The 23,948-nt window shown below is 40.6% G+C and overlaps 2 protein-coding genes across 5 annotated transcripts in view; one reads left to right on the top strand and one right to left on the bottom strand.

Annotated features, from left to right (window-relative positions):
• The window catches only part of KDM3A (lysine demethylase 3A), a 56,077-nt gene that overhangs the window by 15,709 nt on the left and 16,420 nt on the right, over nt 1-23,948 (bottom strand). For 2 of the 4 annotated variants that reach the window (XM_045979330.1, XM_045979329.1), the window contains exons 9-18: nt 23,424-23,476; nt 21,011-21,071; nt 19,994-20,157; nt 17,582-18,102; nt 11,554-11,758; nt 8,002-8,216; nt 3,703-3,855; nt 3,471-3,566; nt 2,956-3,083; nt 1,153-1,348 (exon numbers count right to left, since the gene is read on the bottom strand). In XM_045979330.1, coding sequence (XP_045835286.1) covers nt 1,153-1,348; nt 2,956-3,083; nt 3,471-3,566; nt 3,703-3,855; nt 8,002-8,216; nt 11,554-11,758; nt 17,582-18,102; nt 19,994-20,157; nt 21,011-21,071; nt 23,424-23,476 — 1,792 coding nt within the window. The remainder of the gene's footprint in view (nt 1-1,152; nt 1,349-2,955; nt 3,084-3,470; nt 3,567-3,702; nt 3,856-8,001; nt 8,217-11,553; nt 11,759-17,581; nt 18,103-19,993; nt 20,158-21,010; nt 21,072-23,423; nt 23,477-23,948) is intronic. The other 2 variants (XM_045979331.1, XM_045979332.1) reach the window with 2 other exon arrangements.
• On the top strand, nt 6,360-7,033 carry LOC123925801 (trafficking protein particle complex subunit 1-like). The gene has a single exon (XM_045979333.1). The coding sequence runs from the start codon at nt 6,365-6,367 to the stop codon at nt 6,845-6,847; it is 483 nt and encodes a 160-aa protein (XP_045835289.1). The 5' UTR covers nt 6,360-6,364; the 3' UTR covers nt 6,848-7,033.

The raw sequence follows: 23,948 nt of genomic DNA on the forward strand, positions 1-23,948 counted from the left end.
ATTCAAACAATTAAAAAAAAAATCAATCATTATGATGTCTGCTGTCAGTTTTATTGTAAAAACTCATTAATGATTAACGATGTTCCCTTTTGTTCCAAATTTATTTTTTTTAAATCATGAATAGGTTAATTGAATTTTACTACTTTATTTATCTTGTCATGTGACTTTTATATTTTCAATGTTAAATGACACCTGCGTTTCCAAAAGCCTGGTTGGTCTTACTGTAGAATTCCTTTAGAGTTCTGAAACTTTGTTTAGGATCTCTGCATAAAAGAAATTAACTTGCAATTTTTCTTACTTATAACATAGCTAAAAAGCAGAATCACCTAAATTCTAATTTCACTGTCTCACTCCAAAGCTTATATTCTTTTTTTTTTAAGATTTTATTTATTTATTTGAGAGACAGAGATCACAAGTAGGCAGAGAGACAGGCAGAGAGAGAGGAGGAAGCAGGCTCCCTGCTGAGCAGAAAGCCTGATGTGGGGCTCGATCCCAGGACCCTGGGATCATTACCTGAGCCAAAGGCAGAGGCTTAACCCACTGAGCCACCCAGGCGCCCCGAAATCCGATACTCTTTACACTGTCATCAAGCATCCCAGGCGCCCCGAAATCCGATACTCTTTACACTGTCATCAAGCATCCTAAGACCATAGGACAGAGGAGAAAAATAAAACTGAAGCCACAACATTCTAATTAGACAAAATAGGAACAACAAACAGGATAAGGACAGAAAGGTCAAAATCATTTATTAAAACAAGTCTCAGCCCACTCCTTTCTTGCCAAACACAATCTCAGCCTAGAGTTCAACTGTCAGCAGAAGTTCTACCTTTTGGGACTACCCCCCCTCCTTAATGTAGGCTCCACATTCAGCATGGAGTCCAACATGGGGCTTGAACTCACAAACCTGATATCAAGAACTAAGCTGAAGAAGAGCTGAATGCTTAACCCACATGAGTTACCCAGGTGCCCCTTGGGGTTGCATTTTAAATATACTTGCATTTGTGACAGGTCTCCCTGGTGAATACAGGGAACCACTCCTTTCCACTCCACACACTTCTAATCACACTGCTCTCACAGCAACTGAGGTTGCCAATCCTCTCCGAGAATGGACAGAAGTTCCCAGGAACCCAGAGGAAAGCAGGAAACCCTCACCCTTGTTTTCCTTGTTGACATTCCCGCTGGTCAGGTCTGCCAGCCAGTTTAAGGGAGAAGTGCTGGCAGGGCAAGCAGGCTTCACGCTGCTGGCTGGCTTGGAAGCGGCTTCCCCAGCCACAGGCACTGGCTCCACCACCAAGGGATTCTGCTGGAACACGGCACCAAGAGTAGGTTTTTCTCCAGCAAAAGAAGTCTGTGTTGAGTTTAAAAAGAGAATTTTCCACAAGCTGAAACATTAGATTTCCTTTTCCTTACCTTCTTCCCTAACAGCTCACCAGTGAGAGAGAAATATCCCACACAAAACCACCTAATAGCCCTGGACATCATCAAAACTGCAGGACTCTTAAAATAATAGAACACAACTAGATCAAGTAGAAGCGATTTTAATTTTTTTTTTTTTTTTTAGCTTTTAAGTCTTACTGGTGAAAACAAAAGACATGTTAAGAATTTAAATACAGCAAGATTTCCCTCCCTAACCCTAATCAACCATTTCCTGCTCATACATATCTCTTATCACTCCACCTACCATGTTGCTTTAAAAATGACCAGTTTGTGCTTAGCTCCCCTGTGAACTCACAGTAGCTGGAATAAGCACTCACAATACGGTTGCTGAATGAATCAATGAGTGAGTGAGGCAGAGCAGGAACGGTACAGCTCTGATTTCAGAAGAAAATGAGATGCAGAGGGAAAAAAATGGTCTTTTGTTTCAGCATAGCATAGCAGCAGGCTTTAAAAATGAGATAAACAGCTCTTAAAAGAACTCAAACATTAAAAAAAAACTTGACAGAGCACACCACTTATTTTTCTGCTACTTAGAAACTGCCCTGACTTAGCTGATGAATTTATACAAACAGAAGAAGAAAAACAAGTCAAATTCCTGCTGTAGTCCCAGCCTTTTTCTTTTTTTTTCCTTTTCTTTACGTGCGATGGATTTCTGCGATACTCAATGATCAGCATTGTTTATTATTCCTCTGTTGTTTATTTTTTTTAAAGTAGGCTCCACGCTTAGCGCAGAGTCCAACGTGGGGCTGGAACTCATAACCCTGAGATCGAGAGTCGGACGCTTAACCGACTGAGCCACTCAGGTGTCCCCCACTCCTCTGTTGTTGATGAGGAAGCAGAAGCATATTGAAATCAGCTCATGTCATGCAACTAGAAAGTGGCAGAAAAAGAATTCAAATTCAGTTCTGAATCTAAAGAGCCTAGCTCTTCTACCTCTACTGCCTTTGACACCACAGCTTTATGAAAAATGTGGAATTCTGCTTATCAAGTACGATGTGGGAGAAGACACTGGGGAGAAGGGGAGGAACAGAGATAGAATAGGGTAGATGTGATGGTTGGAGATGAAGGGGAAGCTACCAGGAAGAGGCATGTGAGCACCATAGAAATGCACAGTTTTTATGGTGAGTGATGGGTATTTAAAATTCATTCAGTATTATTTCCTCTAACTTTTCAAATATATATTATATAAATGACATACACTTGGTAATTTTAAACGATTATCTTAACTCTGTAAAACATGAAGTTTTTTACAAACCCACATAAAATTCAACAGCAACTTATTAAGATAGAAGATATTTTTGCTTTTTCAAGGAATAAAAATTAAAACCTACTAAAAGAGGCCACAGAAATGTGAAAAGTGAGAATGGGTCCATGAAGTATCACATGAAATATAGGAGCTGTTTCTTTCCACTGAACACTGTCCCCATGTTCCTTTCAAATATACTACAGAAATCCTTGGGTTATTTGGAAAGAGAGACAACAATCTCAAGAACAGTGAATCTAACAAAAACAATATACCTGCTTTATGTCTTCCTTGGAGGTTGGCTTTGAGAAGAGTTTGAATTGCCTGTTTGAACAGGGACAATTTGCTTTTATTCCCCATTTTGCTCTCACAGAATGAACAATATCTCCAACATCATAGAGGGCTAAAAAAGGGACAGAAACAAACATCTCAACAAGGGTATTAGGCACTTTCAACCTCAATATATAACAAAGCAGAAACTGGTTATTTCCAACAGATCTTTTTTTTTTTTTTTTTTTTTAAGCAACATGGTGCTTAGATTCTCTCTCCTTTTCATACTAAGTATGCCTTCCCCTGCAAATGAATCATTTTCCTTCCTTCTACAAAACTATTCATAAAACCTTAATAAAAAAGTTCTTAGGGCATGATTTAAAACATCTTTGGACAATTTACGGCATATACTAAGATAAGTTATCAAGTAATTATACTACATAAAGTAAAACCAAACCACCAGACCCTATGAGCTAACCAAAACAAGGGGGAAAGAACATCACTGCACCACAAGAAATACCTTTTCCAGGAATGATTTGTGTAGGCATTAGGTTCTCTGGCTCATGTATCTGACTCTTCACACATCTTAGCCAAGAGAAAGTCTTGTAGGCAGCACCTGCAAAAAATGATTCATAGTAACTGCTCCTCATGGACTCTGGCATGCTTCAGAAATGCATCAACCACAAAATCAGTAAAAGGCTTCATTTAAGAGTATAAAGGGGAGCTTGGAGGAGAATCAAGTTATTTCTCACCTTGTTGGCAATTCTTCCTCTTCATCCGGTAGCAATCTACACATACTCCAAACCCACACCTAGGACATACCCAGTGCAGGTTGAAGATAGTGGTGTCACACACATCACACATTTCCCGAACACCTTTGACAGCTCGCTTCCAAGCAACCTGTCCTACAAAAATCAATAAATCACTTAGTCTTGGGGAGGAGACAATTTTTGATAAAACGTGAAAGGGGAGGGAAACTGATGTCATTCCTCCCTCTCAGTGGAGTTCCTATCAACTCTGTTCAGCCTTCAAAGACCATCTCAAATGGCCCCCCAACCTCTCCCCACTCGACCATAAAGCTCTCCTGGATTCCTTCAGCACTTTCATCAACCTGGATTTGTGCTTTAGACTCAGGCTTCTTCACATTGTATACAGTCAGGTGTGGCTTTACCTCTCCTTATGAGAGGAAGCTCTGTACAAGCAGAATCCCTGCTTGAAGGGCTGTGCCTTGTCCCCACTGACTCTGAACAGTGCTGGTACATACTAAGTACTGCAGAAGTAATCAATGAAAAAAGCAGCAGTGATTACAGAAGCTGCAGTTCAGACACAGGTATTACACAGCAGTGGTTCTTTCACCTTTTAGATCATGAGCCCCTTTCAGAACCTGAAGACAGCATGGACCATGTTTCCTCCAAAGGAAAAAAAAAATGACTCAGATATACAATGCCAACACAGATTGTCAGATTATTCCCACAGGCCCTAAATCCACTCACACAGCCTATGAAAAATCCCAGGTGGTTAGGGAACCTGGAGGGAGCAGCACGTTAACTTAATAATAGTACAAAGTTGGTTTCTTCATGGGCCAGAGCCAAAAACCTGACTTTTTTACTGTCAGTAGTGGTACAGGGATCCAGGACTGACTGACTCACACTAACCAAATAACCAACAGGTTGAGGCATAATCCAAGATTCTACAAAGTGGTATCTTCCGTGGCAGTGGCCAAGCCCTGATAACTAGATGGGGGAGCCTTCCAGGACTGCGTAGGACATCATACCCCTTTCCCCGTATGGAGGAATGCCAAATCAGGTATCAGAAAGCTTCAGAGTATGTACAAAGAGAGGACATTTTCCTGTGTCAGAGAAAAGCCCAATGTTTGTTAATCAGAAAGCTCTTTGCTGTCTCTCTCTCTCTCTCTCTCTCTTGAACAAGACTGGATCAATATGGTTACATTCTTTTTTTTTATGGAAAATATCTTTTTCCTAATCCATTCTGTGGTTTATTCACTCTTTCTTCCAGGAACTGACCAAAACACAAATGATCAACTTCAGTTTTTACCAAATTAATCCAACTGCCAAATGAACTTCTGCCATTTCATTGTAACGTAACAGCTCACCGCACAATACACAGAGCTTTAGGCATTTTACAAATGAGGTTTTATGAACTTTCCCTTAGTCACTTGGATTAGACTATTTTATTAGATATTCTTAGATCTCTTAGCCACCCATTTAGTGATTATTTGTCATTGAAAAGGCAGGATGAATGTAGAAAGGTTGACACCTGCTTCCTTATCTCAGGATCAGAGTAAGCCCTCTAGGAACATCTTACAGTGCATTCGTCAATATCATTCACAGTAGTTCCTCTCTTCAACTGACCAGCTTGTCACAGAGAAAAGAGAGGAACAGGATAGGCGAGGAGGAAAGGTTAATCCTATTTAAATCTTTAAGAAGAGAGTTTCTTAATTATACTCTTAAAAGACAACCATCTGTACCTTTTTCTGTACATTATTCAGACACTTCCCCTGAATAAAGGAAAAACATCCGTTGCTTACAACAAGCCCTGCTAATTCAGGAGTGAAGCTGCTAATATATTCCAAGTGTTTCTACATTGCAGCTCACTTAGATAATACCTAAGTACTTCTAAAATCAGTTACTTAAGAATTTCTCTTTAGCCTCACTACTTTTACTTTAATGTATATAATTAGAAAACTCTATCTCTACTAAAAATAGAAACCAGTGTCACTCATCCTAAATAAAAGATTACAGAGAAAAAAAACTTCAGTAAGATCCTTGATTTGTCAGAGTCTCTTCTCCTCCAACAGAACGGAGTGATTCTATAGCTACTCTTTACTTTGGCCAAGTACTTTGGCTCATGACTTTGGCTGTCCCCCAGAGTTGACGATCCCATTCTTCTTCAAGCTCTGAACTCCTGCTCCTCAGAATGCCTGTGTTCCCATTCTGCAGACTTGGAAATTTAACAGTATCCATACCTATCTAGTAAATTATTTTTGTGAAGCTAGTTTCAATTAGTTTCTGGTACCTACAATCAAAATTCTCAAGATGGTATGTATGGATGCTTGTATTGAAACATATTTGGTTGTGCAAAGTCTGAAAAGATACCTAGGAGAAATGAAAGGCTTCACTTTTAAGTTTCAACCATTCGGGAAAGATAAAATGTGGAAGGATGCCTGAGACTTTAAAAATAACTGCTTCTGGGGGTACCTGGGTGGCTCAGTGGGTTAAGCCTCTGCCTTCGGCTCAGGTCATGATCTCAGGGTCCTGGGATCGAACCCTGCATCGGGCTCTCTGCTCAGCAGAGAGCCTGCTTCCCCCTGTCTCTCTGCCTACTTGTGATCTCTCTCTCTAACAAATGAATAAAATCTTAAAAAAAAAAAAAAAAAAAGAAAAAAGAGTTCCGATGACTCTTCACAACCTGTACCTGTTTGACAGGAATGGAGTGTACCTTCATTACAGCGAGTGGCACCGCAAGAAGCAAGTGGGGATACCCAAAGAGGAGGAGTACAAGCTGATGTATGGGATGCTTTTTTCTATCCGCTCCTTTGTCAGCAAGATGTCCCCGCTAGACATGAAGGATGGCTTCCTGGCCTTCCAAACTGGCCGTTACAAGCTCCATTACTACGAGACGCCCACTGGGATCAAGGTTGTCATGAATACTGACTTGGGTGTCGGACCCATCCGGGATGTGCTGCATCATATCTACAGTGCGCTGTATGTGGAGCTGGTGGTGAAGAACCCCCTGTGCCCACTGGGCCAAACTGTACAAAGTGAGCTCTTCCGGTCCCGGCTGGACTCCTACGTCCGCTCTCTGCCCGGGCTGGCTGAAGGAAGCACCCTACCTCACCCCCCAGGAGAATCCCTGTCTTCCTGGGCCCCTTCCTAACCTGTTTCATATGAAGGTCCCACTGTGTGCCCCTCTACCACCTGCTGTTCCACAACAGCCCTCCCAGGGCTACAGCGTAAACCCTACCCTGGTGCCTTCCCAGTCCAAGGAAGGAAGCCTCCAAACCAGGCCCACTCCAGTTTTATCCTCTACCTGATGGTGCAAACGTACAGAATAAACTTTTTGTCACCCTCAAAAAAAAAAAAAAAGAAAAAAAAAAAATAACTGCTTCTGGGTACTTCCGGCTAGATACCTTACTTTTACAGAGGCATAAAAAAGAGGCGTGTTCTCCCAGACATACCTTGAGATGTCACAAGGGAGGTCTGGTTCTCATGTGTCACCCACACTGATCCCTGTGGTTTACTGGGCTGCCAGATCAGTGTGAGAGTGCTCTTAGAGAGAAGACATTGACATTCACCCAGGTGGAACCTCCACGTATCCTGTTAAAACCCTGACTCTAAAGGGAATCCTTTTCACCTGAGCTTGTTCTCATTCTCATGCCTGTGACCCAGTCCCACCAGTTTCTGATTCAGTAGGTCTAGAGCCTGTGTGTTCCATTTTCTCTGAAATGCATTCCTGATTATGAAGCTTTGTCTTAAAAATAACCCAACCTGGGGGTGCCTGGGTGCCTCAGTGGGTTAAAGCCTCTGCCTTCGGCTCAGGTCATGATCTCAGGGTCCTGGGATCGAGTCCCTCATCGGGCTCTCCGCTCAGCAGGGAGCCTGCTTCCCTCTCTCTCTCTCTCTGCCTGCCTCTCTATCTACTTGTGATCTCTGTCAAATAAATAAAAAATCTTTAAAAAAAAAATGAATAAGTAAAAAAATAAAAAATAAAGAACACAACCTAAGGCCTCTTCCCCTTTTGATGAGCCCACAGTGCTGAGAAAGACTGTGCAAATTCTATCACTACCTCACCTTCACCTTTCTTAACAACAAAGGAGTTTCACTCCTGTAGTAATTACCCCAAAATAAACCCTAGAGACAGTTACTGATGAAACCAACAGGCAGTTATAAAAGGGAAAATACAACCTCATCATACCAAAATCATCCAAACTTCCTGATACAAATGAAACCCATGCAGTTAGAACTTGGGTGTCACTTAGAAACAAAATCAAGTTGGACTCAAAAATCCTACCCCCTAAGAGATGCTCTTACTGTGTGGCTCAATAGTTGACATAGCTTCCTTTTCAGAAATCACCATTTGACAGAAGTGGTCTCCAATGTTGGCCAGGATATACTTTGCAGTGTCCAAATCAGTCCCCACAACATTTTTGGTTAAAGGCAACCACAAGCCAATTGCTTCACTGTCGTACTTGTTTGGTGTTAAAAAGCCTTCTACCCGCAACACACCATGTTTGTTGAACTGTAACCTAGAGGAAGTAGAGGAAAAAAAAGTGTGTTACATACACACAAAGTTGATTTACATCTTGTAGTTACTATTTAAATCAACAAGTTCCTTCCCAGTTTTTTATCATCTCCATGGCCAATTACAGCCAATTGTTACTACTTGGCAATGTCAGTGGAAAGACTTAAAAAATCTAAAAATTTACGTTTTTCCTCGGAGGACCTGGGGAGGGAAGCAGGGGAGAGATGTTTTGCACTTCAACCAAGATCAAATCATACTGCCTCCAGGGGCAGCTGTTAAACCTTCCAGACTTGGGATGTAACAGCAAGCACAATCACAAGTCACCACAGAAGAAAACGGAATATGTACAGAAGGTAATAGATAATCTGATCAGATTTTAATACAACCACTCCTTCAAGAATAACACTCAGCAAAAGAAGGCTAACCCTAGACAGTCCCTGAAGCCATGACCATGTAGATCCATGAGGAATTCAGCACCCATAAGAATCCTAGCTGCAAATTATCGTGTAAGCTTCTGGAATGAGAGGCCGTGTTAAGACAGACCTAAGTACCTCAAGTGGAGCAAAAAGGCAGAATACTTTCTCAAGATTCTCTTTCAACATCTCTCACACCTGTTTTTCCTAAGTATTGGTTTTGAATTTTTCCAAAATTCATTCATATTGACATGTCAATCTAGTTGGAGACACAGAAGTAGACATAAAATACACGGTGAAGTAGTTAGCATATGACAGATATCATAACGATCATTAAATCTTATAGGAGCCAGAGAATTACTGACTGTGAGTTTTGTGGGACTAATACTAAGACTTCATGGTAGTGAGAATGATTAAGACTGGCCTTACTAGAAAAGGTAGACATTAGCTAAAAAAAACAAGTCAAGGAAACTGCATTTCATACAAAAGAAAGAAAAATGCAGGGATCTTGATTTCTTCATTGGTCACTGGCCAGCTACCAAGTCCTTCAGCCCGTAAGACACACCTACCTAAAGTTGTACTTTAGAAAAACCATCTGTCCAGAAGAGTGTAGAATGAACTGGAAGGACACTGGGAGTTGCTTAACAGATGCAAATTAATTTCAATCAGTCCAAAGGAGAGACGCAAATTGTTAACTGACAGCCCAAATTAAGACAGTTTTAATACTAAAAAATGAATTTGATGTGCTCGCTTCGGCAGCACATATACTAAAAATGAATTTGAAAGCTATTTCAAAGGGGGAGATGGCAAATAGGATTTGGCAACTGGGCTTTAGTAGAAGACCCTAACCGTTTTGTTTTATCTGCAGGAGAATTTAATAAGGAACAAACTTGAGGAGGAGGCTAATGACAGCTGCTATCTACTCTCTAAAAATCAGGGAGAAAAAAAAAAAAGCTCTATTCTTTAAATTATGACATTCTTTTTACCAAAGTAGTGAATTCATTCTAGTTTCCACTAGACTGGCTTCTCCTATGCAACATTAAGCAAGACACTTTTCTCTTCAAAGAGGTCAAAAATGGGAAACAGCTAAGTCATAAAATCAGTGATTTCTAGATGGATACAAAATAGTGGTTAAAAAAAAAGTTCTAGTAATATCTGAAAGAAAAAACTAATTGTTTCCTCCTTAAAAGGCCCAAAATCAAACAATCTCTCTCCTCCAGTCTGCTTATACCTTTGAGAGCAAGGAACCGTAAGGAAACCAAATGTGTAATAGGAATAGACAGATCTGTACAAAGCATAACATTTTGTGCTCTCTACAAAATATACGTCAGAGGGGCACCTGGGTGGCTCAGTGGGTTGAGCCTCTGCCTTTGGCTCAGGTCATGATCTCAGGGTCCTGGGATCGAGCCCCACATTGGGCTCTCTGCTCGGCGGGGAGCCTGCTTCCCCCTCTCTCTGCCTGCCTCTCTGCCTACTTGAGATTTCTGTCAAATAAATGAATAATAAAATCTTTTAAAAATATATACATATATACATCAGAACCCATGGCATATGCATCTTAACACACTTATCTGTGTAAAAAATTCTCCAGAGAGAAAGTAGAACTAACATTTATTAGAACTTCTTCTGGACCACATGTGATTCAAAATATGTTAATATAAGGGTATGCTAACATGCTGTTATTATAGTTCTAAATACTAGACATTTTATCATGGTGCTTCTGCAATTTACTCAGGAACAAATGGGGCAAACTACCATCTAAAAAACTCTACAGTTCATTAAAATGAGCTTAAATTTGAAAGTTACCAGAACAGATATAATCAATGGCCTAAAATACCTGTGCATTCAACCGAGTTCTTCAGCACTCCTTAATCTTGATAAAACCAAAGGGCAGGGAGGTGAATAGAAAGAAATTCAAGTCAACACTTCTGTTTATGATTAGGACTACTCAAGCCTGAAAATATCTACACTTCTGAGAAAGTGAATCATACTTAAAGTTAGCCTATATCCAGAACACACTGATCATTTATCAAAAAGTAGGCGACGACCAAAAAGAAAAAACAGCCTTTTTCTTCACTAATGATAGAAGAATTTAGGGAAAATTTGACTTCACAAAACATAAAAATGAAAGTTTTTGCCTATAAAATTAAGAAAGATTTTTTTAAAAAAGATATGCCTCCTCCTGCTGGCAAAAGTACAGAGACAGGAATGTTTAAATGCTGCCAGAGGGCCTGGCCACAGGTGCAACCTTCCTGTAGGGCAATTTGGCAGAACATAAGTATCAAAGCCTTAAAACACACATGGCTTCTAACCCAGTAATGCCACTTCCAGTAATCCTTCCAAAGTAAACAATGAGAGATGGGAACAAGGAGATGATTGTTTCTGAATTATTTTTAGTGACAAAAACAACAAAATAATCTTAACACCAATAAGAAAATTGGTTAAGTGAACTTGTTTCAAATACTGCTATGGGTTCCTACCTAGTCATTCAAAGTTTTTGCAGAAAAAAGCTAACATGTCCAAGGGGTTCCTACTAAGTACTGAGAAAGTTAAGATTCAACACAATATATACTATATACCCAAGTAAGTATGCCTGAAAATATTTTATGGCCATAGAAACACTAAAACACACTGAAAAGTTAACAGTGTTTATTTGTAGTGAGTTTTAAAGAAATTTCAGCATTTTTCTATAATGTTTGTTAGTTTTAGGAAAAGAATGTTGTGTATTTAGGCTTTTCTACTTTAAAAACAAACTGAAAGGGAGACTGAGAAGGAAATAACATGGGATAAGATCTAGACACTCAAAGCCAGAGAGTAAACATGCAATCTTCAGTCTCTGTAGTTCTAGATTTACTGCTGATAGAAAAGGAAGGAAAAAAAAAATGCTATAGGGCCCAGATTATCTGAGCTTTTCCCCAAAGGCCTCACCTCCTGAAGTGAAAGAAGCGACAAAACACTGGTGAGTCTTTCTGCTGCTCCTTATCCTTGCGGAGGCTGTCCAAGCGACACTCTCGGCACTTGGGCAGCTGTGCAATGATGTTCACACAGGAGTCATCCTGTACAAAGGCCTCGCCACTCTGCTGCAGCTTCTTGAGTTTGGCAGGGTCTGTCAAAACCGATTTCCGGGAGGGGGCTAGAAAAACAGAAGATTAAAGAAATGAGACCTCAAATTCTTAAGCCACCCCAACATTTGACTGAATTCTTTTCCAAAGGCCAGCTTTCCCAAAGGGAGAACTCCTTAAATACTGATTCAACTATAATTTCTAAAACTGGCTTAACATAAAACCATCAGAATAATTGGAAAATTTTACTCGCTTTGTAAAATAATTCTCAGGGGCACCTGGGTGGCTCAGTGGGTTAAAGCCTCTGCCTTCGGCTCAGGTCATGATCCCAGGGTCCTGGGATCGAGCCCCGCATCAGGCTCTCTGCTCAGCAGGGAGCCTGCTTCTTCCTCTCTCTCGGCCTGCCTCTCTGCCTACTTGTGATCTCTGTCTGTTAAATAAAATAAATAAAATCTTTTAAAAAATAAAATAATTCTCATCTGGTAAATCCATTTAGCAAGGCAACTTAAAACCCCAAATTCACCAACTAGTCTCATAATTCCAAGTCAGTGTACACTTCTATTCACAATCCTAGATCGAAAAATATTTTAGGAAGACTCCTCCAAATCAGATATTTAGACTCACTGCAATATTAACAATGCACAGAGATAGGTTCACCTCAACAGACATCTATGTGCAAGTCAATTCTGTCACTTTTCAAAGACTGTGTTTCAAAACATACAAAGTATATTTTCTAGAGGATTGGGCAAAAGCTAACCATTCTAAACATAGTAACACCAAACAGCTTTCCCACACAGGCCCCTGGGTCTATAAAATGAGAGCTATCTTCTAAATGCTTCCAAGAAGTATCACTTGACCCTTGATATTTCTTCAATTTCCTTCACACATATGTTCCATTCAGGATGAAGGGCAGTGACTAAAGACAGGATTATGATTTTAAGTAAAGGCCTGTTTCAAGTTTTAACTTGTAATGGGGAAGAGAATTTGAAACATTAACACAGTTTCTAAAGAAAAAGTGGAGAAAAAGTAGAGATTTAACAGGAAAGAGTGATCTTTGTGTCAGCTGCACAACCCAAACAACACAGAAATGAAATCTATTTATAAATCAAGAGCCTTGAGGAGTATTTCATATGAAACCAACAGAAAAGACCTTCCCTCCAAAGGAGCAGGGATGTGGATTCTTTGGCAAACAAACAAAAAACAAAAACAAAACCCAAGAAACAAATTTTGGGGAACCAGCCGAGAGAGAGCTGGGAGAGAGGTCAGTAGTTGTGGAGAAAGATCTCAAAGCAAAGAAGGCTTTAAATAAAATAAGTATCTTTAAGAATGACCTTAGCAGTATTCTAATCTTAACTCTTTTATTTTTTTAAAAGATTTTATTTGTCAGAGAGAGAGTGCGTGCGCATACACAAGCAGGGGGAGCAGCAGGCAAAGGGAGAAAGAGGCTCCCTGCTGAACAAGGAGCCCAATGCAACGCAGGAATCAATCCCCAGATCCTGGGATCATGACCTGAGCCTAAAGCAGACACTTAACTGTTGACTGAGGCACCCAGGCATCCCATTTTACCTCTCTTTAAAGTAGAGCCCGAGCACACTTTAAAATGCTAAATGGATGCTATCTTGCCATGACCCCTTAAGCATTCTTAGTCAGTTATAGTGAAAGAAAAGGTACAGCAAAAAAGGACAGAAAATAAAGAGACCAACAGTTCAAGGATGGCATTTTAATCACGCAGATGCTGAAAAAACATCCCCTCTAGGCTGGACCAGGTTTCACAGACCATCGGCAAAGAGTCCAAAAGATTACGGGTCTGCCCTCACTTACAAGAGGAAATATCTGTAAGTAAGCAAGTTGTACTATGAAAATCTAGCTCTTCAGCGAGGACAGCAATAGTTAACCCAGTCAATGATTCTCACAAACTGGAAGCAGACCAAGGGAAAAAAGGCGTGTCAACTTCTGAGGAGTCACACATCTACCGAACAGAAGACAGCTGTTTTTCGACTCACACTGCTTTTGTTTTCTAGCCCCAAACTTGAGAAGGACACAGGGGACAAAATAGCTTCCAGTCATGTCTTTCCAAATCCATAAACAGTACCAGTGGACACAGCGTAGAGATCCTGATCACACTCTCTCACTCTTCAACCAGACATCCCAGTAGATAGCATGCACCAGTACATTTAATTAGGTTTTTAATTTCTCTAAAAATAACTTCACATGGTGTACAGTCGTACAACATATAAAGACAAAGCAAGACTCTGCAACTCATTTATGTACCTATAATGTGCTTATTGATGTAAAATTTTTACTGTTTCTTTACATAATATTAGTCTCAAAAACTATCTGAATGTAAGGCCTGATGACTCAAAAAGAGTAATAAAACAGAGCAGAAATATGCTTATCAATATTCACTTTCTCTGGAGAGTTACGTAATTCAAGAGGAAAAGTATAATCTTATGCAATTAATTTTATGCAAATTAACAGCCCTATCAACTTAAGCCCAAGAATGTAGAAGCTGGGCTAGAAGTATTACTAGGCCAAGACAGGTTTTCCTACTCCTCCAATTCTGCATCCAAAGCCCAAGAGTCAAATCTATCCATTTTCTAAACTCTAGCTTCAGAGGCCTGAAGTAAAAGCTAAACGTGGATACATTTGTTTCCTACTTATCCAAGTGCATAGTGTTTTTTATTAAGTTTTCTAAAAGCTACCAAAATCCATGCTAATTTTCCCACACAGATGACAATTATCAAAGGTATTTTTAAATTGTACTAGCTCTGAACCTTTTGACATACCAAAGCCATTTAGTTCTACTAATTCTAATAGGTGAACTCGTATTAACTACCATCAGTGGAATGCACCCTCAAACTTAACAGAAGTAGTGCGAAATACAGTGTAGCATTTCCTCTAAAGAGTACAGGCAAACCTTGGGGTCAGAGCAGATGCAGTTCTAGACCATCTCAATAAAGCGAGTACCACAGTAAAGCAAAGCAAATGAATTTTTTGGTTTCCCAGTGCATATGAAAGTTATATTTACACTGTACTGCAGTCTATTAAGTGTACAACAGCCTGGATCCATCAAAAAGACATTATCTATGGTAGCTATAGTCTTACAAAACGTATTTATTTTTATTTTATTTTATTTTATTTTATTTTATTTATTTGACAGAGAGAAATCACAACTCGGCAAAGAGGCAGGCAGAGAGAGAGCCTCGAGGAAGCAGGCTCCCCGCGGAGCAGAGAGCCCGATGCGGGGCTCAATCCCAGAACCCCGAGATCATGACCTGAGCCGAAGGCGAGGCTTTAACCCACTGAGCCACCCAGGCACCCCCAAAACGTATTTCTTGAGCCGAAGGCAGAGGCTTAACCCACTGAGCCACCCAGGCGGCCCCCAAAACGTATTTCTTAAATAAGATTTGTAACTCAAAATTATTCCTTGATCCAGGGGCTGCAGAATGGTGCTGTGTCAGCCGGCATGGAAACAGAATCTTGTGTATCTCCATCAGAGCTCTTGGGTGAAAAGGGGCATTGCTAGCGAGCAGTAATATTTTGAAAGGTATTTTCTTTTTCTGAGCAGTAAGCCTCAATAGTGGGCTTAAAATATTCAGCAAACCATGTTGTAAACAAGCATGCTGTCATCCAGACTTCACTGTTCCACTTACCGAGCACAGCTAGAGTGGATCTGGCATGAGCTAAAAGCCATAAGGTTTTCAGAACGGTAAATGAGCACTGCTTCACCTTAAAGCCACCAGCCTGCTCTCGGAAGCTTTCAAACCAGGTGTTGACTTCTCCTCCCTAGCTATGGAAGTCCTAGCTGGCATCTTCTTCCAATCTCTCGTGTAGTGTAGCCACCTTTGTGGCCTGAACTAGATTCTTGGGCTAACTTGCTGCAGCTTCCCCATCAGCACTTGCTGCTTCACCTCGCACTTTCATGTTATGGAGATGGCTTCTTTCCTTACGCCTCATGAACCAACCTCTGGTAACTTCAAACTTTTCTGCAGCTTCCTCACACCTCTCAGCCTTCAGAGAACTGAAGAAAGTAACAGCCTTGCTCTGGACTAGGCTCTGGCTTAAGGGAACATTGGAGATGGTTTGCTCTTCCATCCAGATTGCTAAAATTTCTCCTTTCAGCAGTAAGACTGTTCTACTTTCTTATCATTCATGTGTTCATTGGACTAGTACTCTTAATCTCCTTGCAGAATTTTTATTTTGGATTCACAGCTTGGCCAACTGTCTGGAATGACAGGCCTAGCTTTACCCTGGCTTTTGACATGCCTTCCTCACTAAGCCTAATCATTGCTAGCTTTTGGTTTAAAGTGAGAGATGTGCAACTCTTCCTTTCACTTGAACCCTTAGAAGCCACTGTGGGGTTATTACTTGGTCTAACTGCAGTATTTTTGTGTCTCAGGGAATAGCCAGGCCAGAGGAGAGGGAGAGAGATGAGGAAATAATTGATTGGTGGAGCAGTCAAAACAAATGTAACATGTATCAACTAAGTTGGTCATCTTATATGGGTGTAGTATATGGTGCCCCCAAATAATTACAATAGTAACATAAAACATCACTGGTCACAAATCACCACAATATATAATGATAATGAAAGGGTTTGAAATAGTACAAGAATTACCAAAATGTGACATAAGGATTAAAAGTGAGCAAATATTGTTGGGAAAATGGTGCTGAGAGGCTAGGTTAACACAGGGTTACCACAAACCTTCAATCTGAAACAAAACAAGCAAGCAGTACCTGCAAAGTGCAATAAAACAAAACACAATAAAATGAAGTATGCTTGTACACAGTTCTTAAATTGTGAGTGCAGTAGGGCATCCCCTTAAGTGAAGAAACTCTGCCCAGTGTTTGAGTCTGTCCTTAAAATCTTTAGCCAAAAGCCATTTTTCTAGAGATGGTGGTATAATTCTTAAAAAAAAAAAAAAAAAAAAAAAAAAAAAAATGCAGATCTGAACTGCTTGCATGAGCATTAAGTATCAATTATCTCTTCCATCTCTCTCTCTCCTTTTCTTTTAAGAGGTAGGGAGGGAGTACGAGTGGGGAAGGGCAGAGGGAGCAGGCTCCATGCCCAGTGCAGAACCAAAATGTCACTTGATCTCACAGCCTTGAGATCACGACCTGAGCCAAAATCAAGAGTTGGATGTTTAACCAAATGAGCCACCCAGGCGCCCCTCCATCTCTTCTATCACAAAAACTCAGTGAGAAACTGAAAAATAATCATCAGATTACTTTAGATTTTGCTTCAAAATTATTTTTTTACAACCAGAAACTGGGAACCACCTCTTTACCACTCTAACAGGAACCAATTAAGTCATCTGATAAATGCATACATAACAGAATCCTTGCAGCCTTTAAAATGTTCACAGACACCTACACTAATTCACAAGGTAAAATTGTTGGCATTAAACCTATTTGTGTAATAGTCTGTCTGTACTTCTAATATATGTGGAACCAGGTACACCAAGATATTAACAGTAATCATTTCTGAAGAGATTTTGGGGTGTTACTTTCTCCTTTGAATTGTATGAACTTTCTTTTCCTTTTTTTTTCTGAAGATTTATTTAGTTATGAGAGAGAGAGCAAGCATGCATGCATGCAAGTGTGCACAAGCCAGGGGAGGGGCAGGGAAGAGGAGAGGGAGAAAGAGAGAAAATCCTCAAGCAGACTCCCCAGTGAGCAAGGAGCCCAAAACGGAACTCAATCCCAGGACCCCAAAATCATGACCTGTGCCGAAGTCAAGAGTTGGCTGCTTAACCAACTGAGCCATCCACATGCCCCTGTCTGAACTTTTCTATAGTCATTTTCACATTATTTTCTCATGAGGTTAAGAAAATATATTATGTACCCACTACCATCTCTTACCTTCTACTAATAAAGACAAGTAGAACACTCACCATTCTGGATTTTATTGTTGCTTCTTGTACAACAGCTTTCATTATCTATTTTTACTGAGGATTCCTTCAAATTCTGTGACTGGCATCCTAAAGCTGAAGGTTCTATCAACTTCTTTTCCACACAACTACTACGGCTATTACTACTGACACCTGCTTTCTCTTCTGGCTTATCTGAAAGGCCATCAGATGTGGAAGGTGCATATTCTAGGTGCTTCTGCAGTTCAGGAGTACTGGCAATTTCCAGCCCTGCCATAGAAGGCTTTGTAGGTAAGCACTCCACAGGAAGGCCAGTTGATGACTGAGAAACAGATTGCAATTTGTTTTCCTTATCGGTGTTGGTCTTCAGCTGGGTACAGCTATCTTTTGGTTCACTAAGAGGTTTTAAGTCTTCTGTTCCAATCTGAGAGAACTTTGAAGACAGTAATCCTACTTTGCAGACCATGTCTGGTTTTGTTCTCAGTATTTCAGGCTTTGTATTGAGAGAGGAAGAAAGTTCTTCTGGTAAAATCTGTTTATGACATCTGAAACAGAGAATATGAAAAACTAGCATCTAGGTCTCTTTTACCTCTCCTCTACCTTTCGAAAAAATTGTTTGGTACCCTAAGGCAACCGATACGAAAGAGAAAAAAAAATCCTTATGTTATAAGAGAACATAGGATAGGTTTCTGTGAGCTGGAGTTAAAAATAATCAATGGCTCTGCAAAAACATCTTAAACACTTAGGAAAATACAACCCTAAATCCTATGTATATGTGCTCATAAACCCTTCGCTACTTCAAGTTAGTCCTATGTATCACAGCATAACGAACCTTAGCTCAAACAAAACCAAACAAACTGAGCATCACATGGAAAAAAACCACCAGCAGCACAAAACCCAGCCTACGAACAACATGCAACCAGCCCTGACACTGTGTAATTCCGTTCCTGTTTGGTCAGTGATCAGGACTCAAAGCAACTGAAGAGCCAGTTGATTACTTGCTTGTTCACAGATGATCTGGTATTCCTCCTATCACCTACCCTAACATATCCCTGAAGAACTTTTGTTTCCCTAAAATTCATCCTCAAGTTGTTTCCCTAGCAAAACACAAAGTCCTTTTCCCAAATAACTTTTTTTCCCATGCCTCTAATAAAGGATTTCATCCTTGAGAAGAAAAAACAATTTTTTTGAGCTCTATGCCCAACTGCGGCTTGAACTGAGATCAAGAGTCACATGCCCCAACTGATCCAGTCTCGGTACCCCAAGAATTTCTTTAAGTACTCACTTTAGACTTGGATATACAGCATTACTGTTCTTACTATTCCCTCTTTCTACTATGAAGACTGTTCCTCTTTCCATCTGACAGCTCTGTAGCTACCTTCCAAGCTCACCCCCGATAGCCCACTTTCCTCCCAGTGAACCAATGTGCTCAGCCACTTGGCCCCCTTACTGCAGTGCTCTTCCAAATTCACTTTTTTCTTTTTCTTTTCTTTTCTTTTTTTTTTTTTAAGATTTTAGTTATTTATTTGAGAGAGGGAGGGAGAGGAGGCATGAGTAGGGGAAGGGCAGAGGGAGAAGCAGACTCCCCACTGGGCAGGGAGCCTGATGTGGGGCTCTATCCTGAGATTCTGGGATCATGGCCTGAGCCAAAGGCAGATGCTTAACCGACTGAGCCACCCAGGTGCCCCAAACCCACCTTTCCATATCATTGTCTCTCTGACCTACATCCTAAGCTTTTTATCAACTACCTACACAGGCCACCGCCTCTTCTAAAAGAGAGTATTCCCTTAAAACTCTTGTCTGTGTAATCTTGTAGCCACTTTAAATCTCTGGTTACACTTTACATTTCTCTCTCCTTTTCTTCACCTATAAATTAGCAACCTATTCCTCCTATGGCTACTGCATCCTCATTTCCATGACTTATTTTCTCTGCAGCCATGTCTTTTCACCTGTATTTGAGGTCTGAGCTGATAAGAACACTATCACTCTCACTTACTATCTCCCTGTTCTCCACACTCCACTGACCGCAGTCTTCCACATACAAGCAACCTGCTCCCTTTCCCTTAAAGCAGACAATAATTATTCTCCAGCTGTCTACAGCATTCCAATGGACTCTTCTCACTTTATCAAATCAAGAAGTTGCTCTTTCCTCACAACTCCTTCATTTTTTAAAAACATTTTCTACATTGTTCTGTATGCCTATCACCCTTTTTACCTCTGAAGGCACGAGACCAATTCAAAAACTCTAATGAAAAACCTCCCTAGACAACCTGAGATGTGATGAAGGCCCAGTCATTCCACCAAGCGTAGTGCACTACCATCTCTCTCTGTAATACCGGCTCCAGGGCAGAGGTAAGCTCACACATCACGAACCATGGATAAAATCATTTTTCCTCTTATTGCGACTGAACACCTTTAACAAACAACTCTACTTACCCTTGAGGAATTTTTGCTCCAAGGTTAGGTGGTGAGTTGGCAGCCTGGGGAGTGCTCTGCTGCCTTGGGTCCTTACTGGGTGGAGTTGCTGCAGTGCACCCGAGCAGTATCTCCTTAAAGACTGTTGGGGGGACGGACTGCACAGGACACATACTGGGAGTGGCCTAGAAGATATCAAATCAACAGACAGTAAAAGGAAAATTCCTGGTTGGGGAGTTATGAAGTCCTAGCAATATTCAAATTTATTTGCTTGGTTTAGTACTAAATAAGCACAATACCATTTCCAAATAAAAAGAACAGGACAGTAGAACAAGTGATAAATCACAAAATTAAGGACTTCTATCCAAAGGCTGTTCAATAAATCATGCCAGCTTTTCACAAAACTTGAGTCTTCCTGCAAAAGATCACCATCTTTTACAGACTTCTGACTCATTATGTCAGGAAAATGCAGTCGTGTGGCAACTCTTTTAACAATACAATGCAGAAAGGGAGTTTTAGCTGACAGTCTTCAGATGGTAGCAGCTTCACAGGCATTCAGTTCAGCATTACTTGTGTGCCTACCACGCACTTACTGTACAGGCTGGCAAGAGACAAGACCATCTAGGACTCCTGCAGGCAGTGGTGCCTACTGGGTACCAAGAGAAGCCTTTACAATGCAATAAAGGTTGAGAACCATGGTTCTTGCTCTTAAATGACTCTTCAAGTCACAAAGGCCACTCCAAGCTGCAAAAAATACCAAGTCATGACGAGCCTATGGGACAGAGTTGGGACACCTTCTCTTTTCACGTAGTTGTATCTTCACAAAAATATAAAAAATGGATCCCACTTCTTCCCAATTTACACTTTCCCACCAGGGAAAAAGCAGGAAGAGATTAAACTCAACTCCACATGGGCAGCCTCAAGCTAAACCAGGAGAAATCATTCCCTCTCTTTGCCCACCTCTTTGTACACACTTCTTTAAGAACTGTGCCCTTCCCAGCTGCAACCCTTTCATTCCACAATGACCTTTACATTTACCTTAGTACCAAACTCAACCCGAAGAATCTTCAAAGTTTCTTCATCTTCTAAGAATTCGTTTCTAAAATTTGAGGTAGAACCTGACCTTAAAACTTGGTAAGTTTTTAAAACTTCACAATTCTGAGTATAATTACATGTAGTCACTCATGAATCTTTCTCGGACATTTAACTCTGGCAGCCTTGAAAAGAGTGCCTAACGTATGTTAAATAGAAACATTTGAAAAATAAGAATTTACTTAATCACTATCAAAGTTTTGGCATGCTTCAAACTATTTTAAAATACAAAACTATCAGTTCATGTATTATTTCAGTCAACTCAATTATGGTTACATATTAACCTACTGTTCCCCCAAAGTATTTTTTTCAGGGGGAGACTTTGGCTATCCTAAGAATGTCCTTGGGATGGTCAACTTTAGCTTTCTGGCACTCAGTTTCTTAATCCTTAAACTGAGGAAATTAGAGAAGTTTAGTCCTAATCAAGTCCTTTTTTGACTCTGTTTTAGAATTCTGGTATCACCTATAAAACAATTACCCTCCCAAAGCTGAACTGCCAAATTATTTCAAAATGCTCACTCAAGGCTCACTTCCACCAAGCATCAGCCTTTGTACCCCTTCCTTGTTCTGAATTATGTTTAGAATTGATGCAGTAACACATACCTTTTCTTAAATTACTTTTCTGAGAGTAATCTTAAGAAATTTTGATTGCAAACCTACAGTAACATACTGAAGAAATTTAGATCGCACAAATTTTTACTCTGCATGACAGCCACTGTGCTGCTATAGTCAAAAACCCCTTCTTCTCATTTCCTGTATTCTAATGAATCAGTAAGTTCTGCCTCTATTTCTAAAATATTCACGGAATCTAGCCAATTTCTTTCCATGCCACCACTACCACCAATTTCCCCCTAGACTGCCATGTGTCTCCTAAGTGGCCTGACCTCCATTTTTACCTAAGTGTTCAGCCTCCTACTCAAATTTATTCTATCACAGAGCAATCTTTATAAAATATAAATCAATCAGGATGCCTGACTAGCTCTGCTGGTTAAGTGTCTGCTTTCAGCTCAGATCATCATCAGGTCCTGGGATCAAATCCCACTTCGGGCTCCCTGATCAGTGGGGAGCCTGCTTCTCCCTCTCCCGCTGCTCCCCCTGCTTGTGCTCTGTCAAATAAATAAATAAAGTCTTTAAAACATATGTGGTGTGTATGTGTGTATTGTGTATGTGTGTTTGTGTTCCCTGCAAACACACATATATAAATCAGATCACAGCTCTGCTGCCTACAGATCACAGCTCTGCTGCCTACAAGAATTCTATGTGGTCTGGTCTCTGCCAACCCTCTCCACTCACCTCAGTCTACTTGTTCACAGTGCTTCAACTACAGTGGCTTCCTTTCTGGTCTTCAGATGGTCTAAACTCTTTCTTGCCTGCACGGTTGTACTTGGTATTCCCTCTCTAGATCATCTTCATGTGGCTCTTTCTATCCCTTTACTCTCAAATCTGCTCTACTATCACCTCCTCAGAATCTGATTACTCTTTCCATACCAGTGCCCCACAGGACATCCCCTTTCTCTTAATCATGTTACTGTGTTTATAACGGTCATCGCACAGTGATACTGTACTTATGCTTTATTTAAATTACTTTTTTATTGTCAGTTGCCTCACAATGAATCGCACACTCCTATGGGCAGAACCTGCTTCTACATCCACTGTTAAACCTTGTAAAGCAAGCATACAGCAGATGCTCAAATAAGACTGGTGGAATACATGAATGAATGAATGAATGAATGAATGCTGTTAAGCACACAGTTATTTCAAAACAGCTATGTCAGTCCCATAAGTCACCCTCAACACCAGGCAGTAATGCTCACCAATATGTCTAACATATATTTCATATTCAATAAATACTTACTGCAAAGATGGATGGAAGAATAGAGGGAAGGAAGTAGGAATCTACTGTTTTTACAATGGTGACTCACCATACCAAGAAAAAGATTTGGAGAGGAGTGGTAACACCAGCACAGTGGTTAAGAGCACTGGGCTTTGGTGGCAGACCTTGGTTGGCATCTGGTCTCTGACACTTCCTAGTACATTATTTAAGCTCTCTGAATTCAGTTTCCTCAACTGTAAAATGAGAATAATGAAGCATACTTTATAGGGCTGCACTTTACCACAGTGCCTGGCACATACATTAGCTGACTCAAAGCAGAAAAATACAAAAATTTTCTCAGTATAGTCACCATGTGCTCCAAACAGCATAACTTAGGATGCTTTTCCTTTTAGAAACAAAACATACCACTCTAGAAATTTCTAAGGGTTAGCTCAACAGGGACAGGGCTCCAATTCCAAAATCCATCTCCACGTGCACACCACTGCACTGGCCTCTGACTTGACAAGGGTCAAGGTTTCTTCTTACCTGAAGAGTTTTCCCTGAAGGTCTTCTATACCAGTCATGGCAATAGTTCCTCCCTGCCAGCAGACGGAGATAATATAATTGAGTGTATGATGGTATTCTAAAAAGGACACTGCTGGCTCACTCTACTCAGCAGACTCTCTCAATTAACCAAGCAATGTCCTAACTCTGAGAAATAGTCTGCTAGGCAGAGAAGACCTTCAAGGAACCAGATGTTACTGGCAAATAGGCTTATTCTATGCAAAAGTATTCACCAAGGCGATCAAGAGTCTTGTCTACCTAATTCCAAACACCTGTCTTCCAAAGACTACCCTAAAAGTAGACTCCGTGCCAGTCCAACACATCTGGTGTTGCAAACAGTGAGATGTGTGCCAAGTATGTCACTGTACTCACCTTTCACTCCCATATTTAAACGACCTCTCTTTCCCCACCTCTTCCTTTACCAGTCTAGGTCTTTTGAATCTAGCCCCAGCCAGTGTTTCCAAAATTTGGCTGGTAACAAGAAACACCCAGGATAAAAAAAAGGGG

Source organism: Meles meles, chromosome 15 (assembly GCF_922984935.1).
Source record: "Meles meles chromosome 15, mMelMel3.1 paternal haplotype, whole genome shotgun sequence".
NCBI classification, from domain to species: Eukaryota; Metazoa; Chordata; class Mammalia; order Carnivora; family Mustelidae; genus Meles; species Meles meles.

What these genes read in the sequence shown, in the direction of transcription:
- LOC123925801 (XM_045979333.1), top strand. Translation starts at nt 6,365, where the DNA reads ATGACTCTTCACAACCTGTACCTGTTTGACAGGAATGGAGTGTACCTT.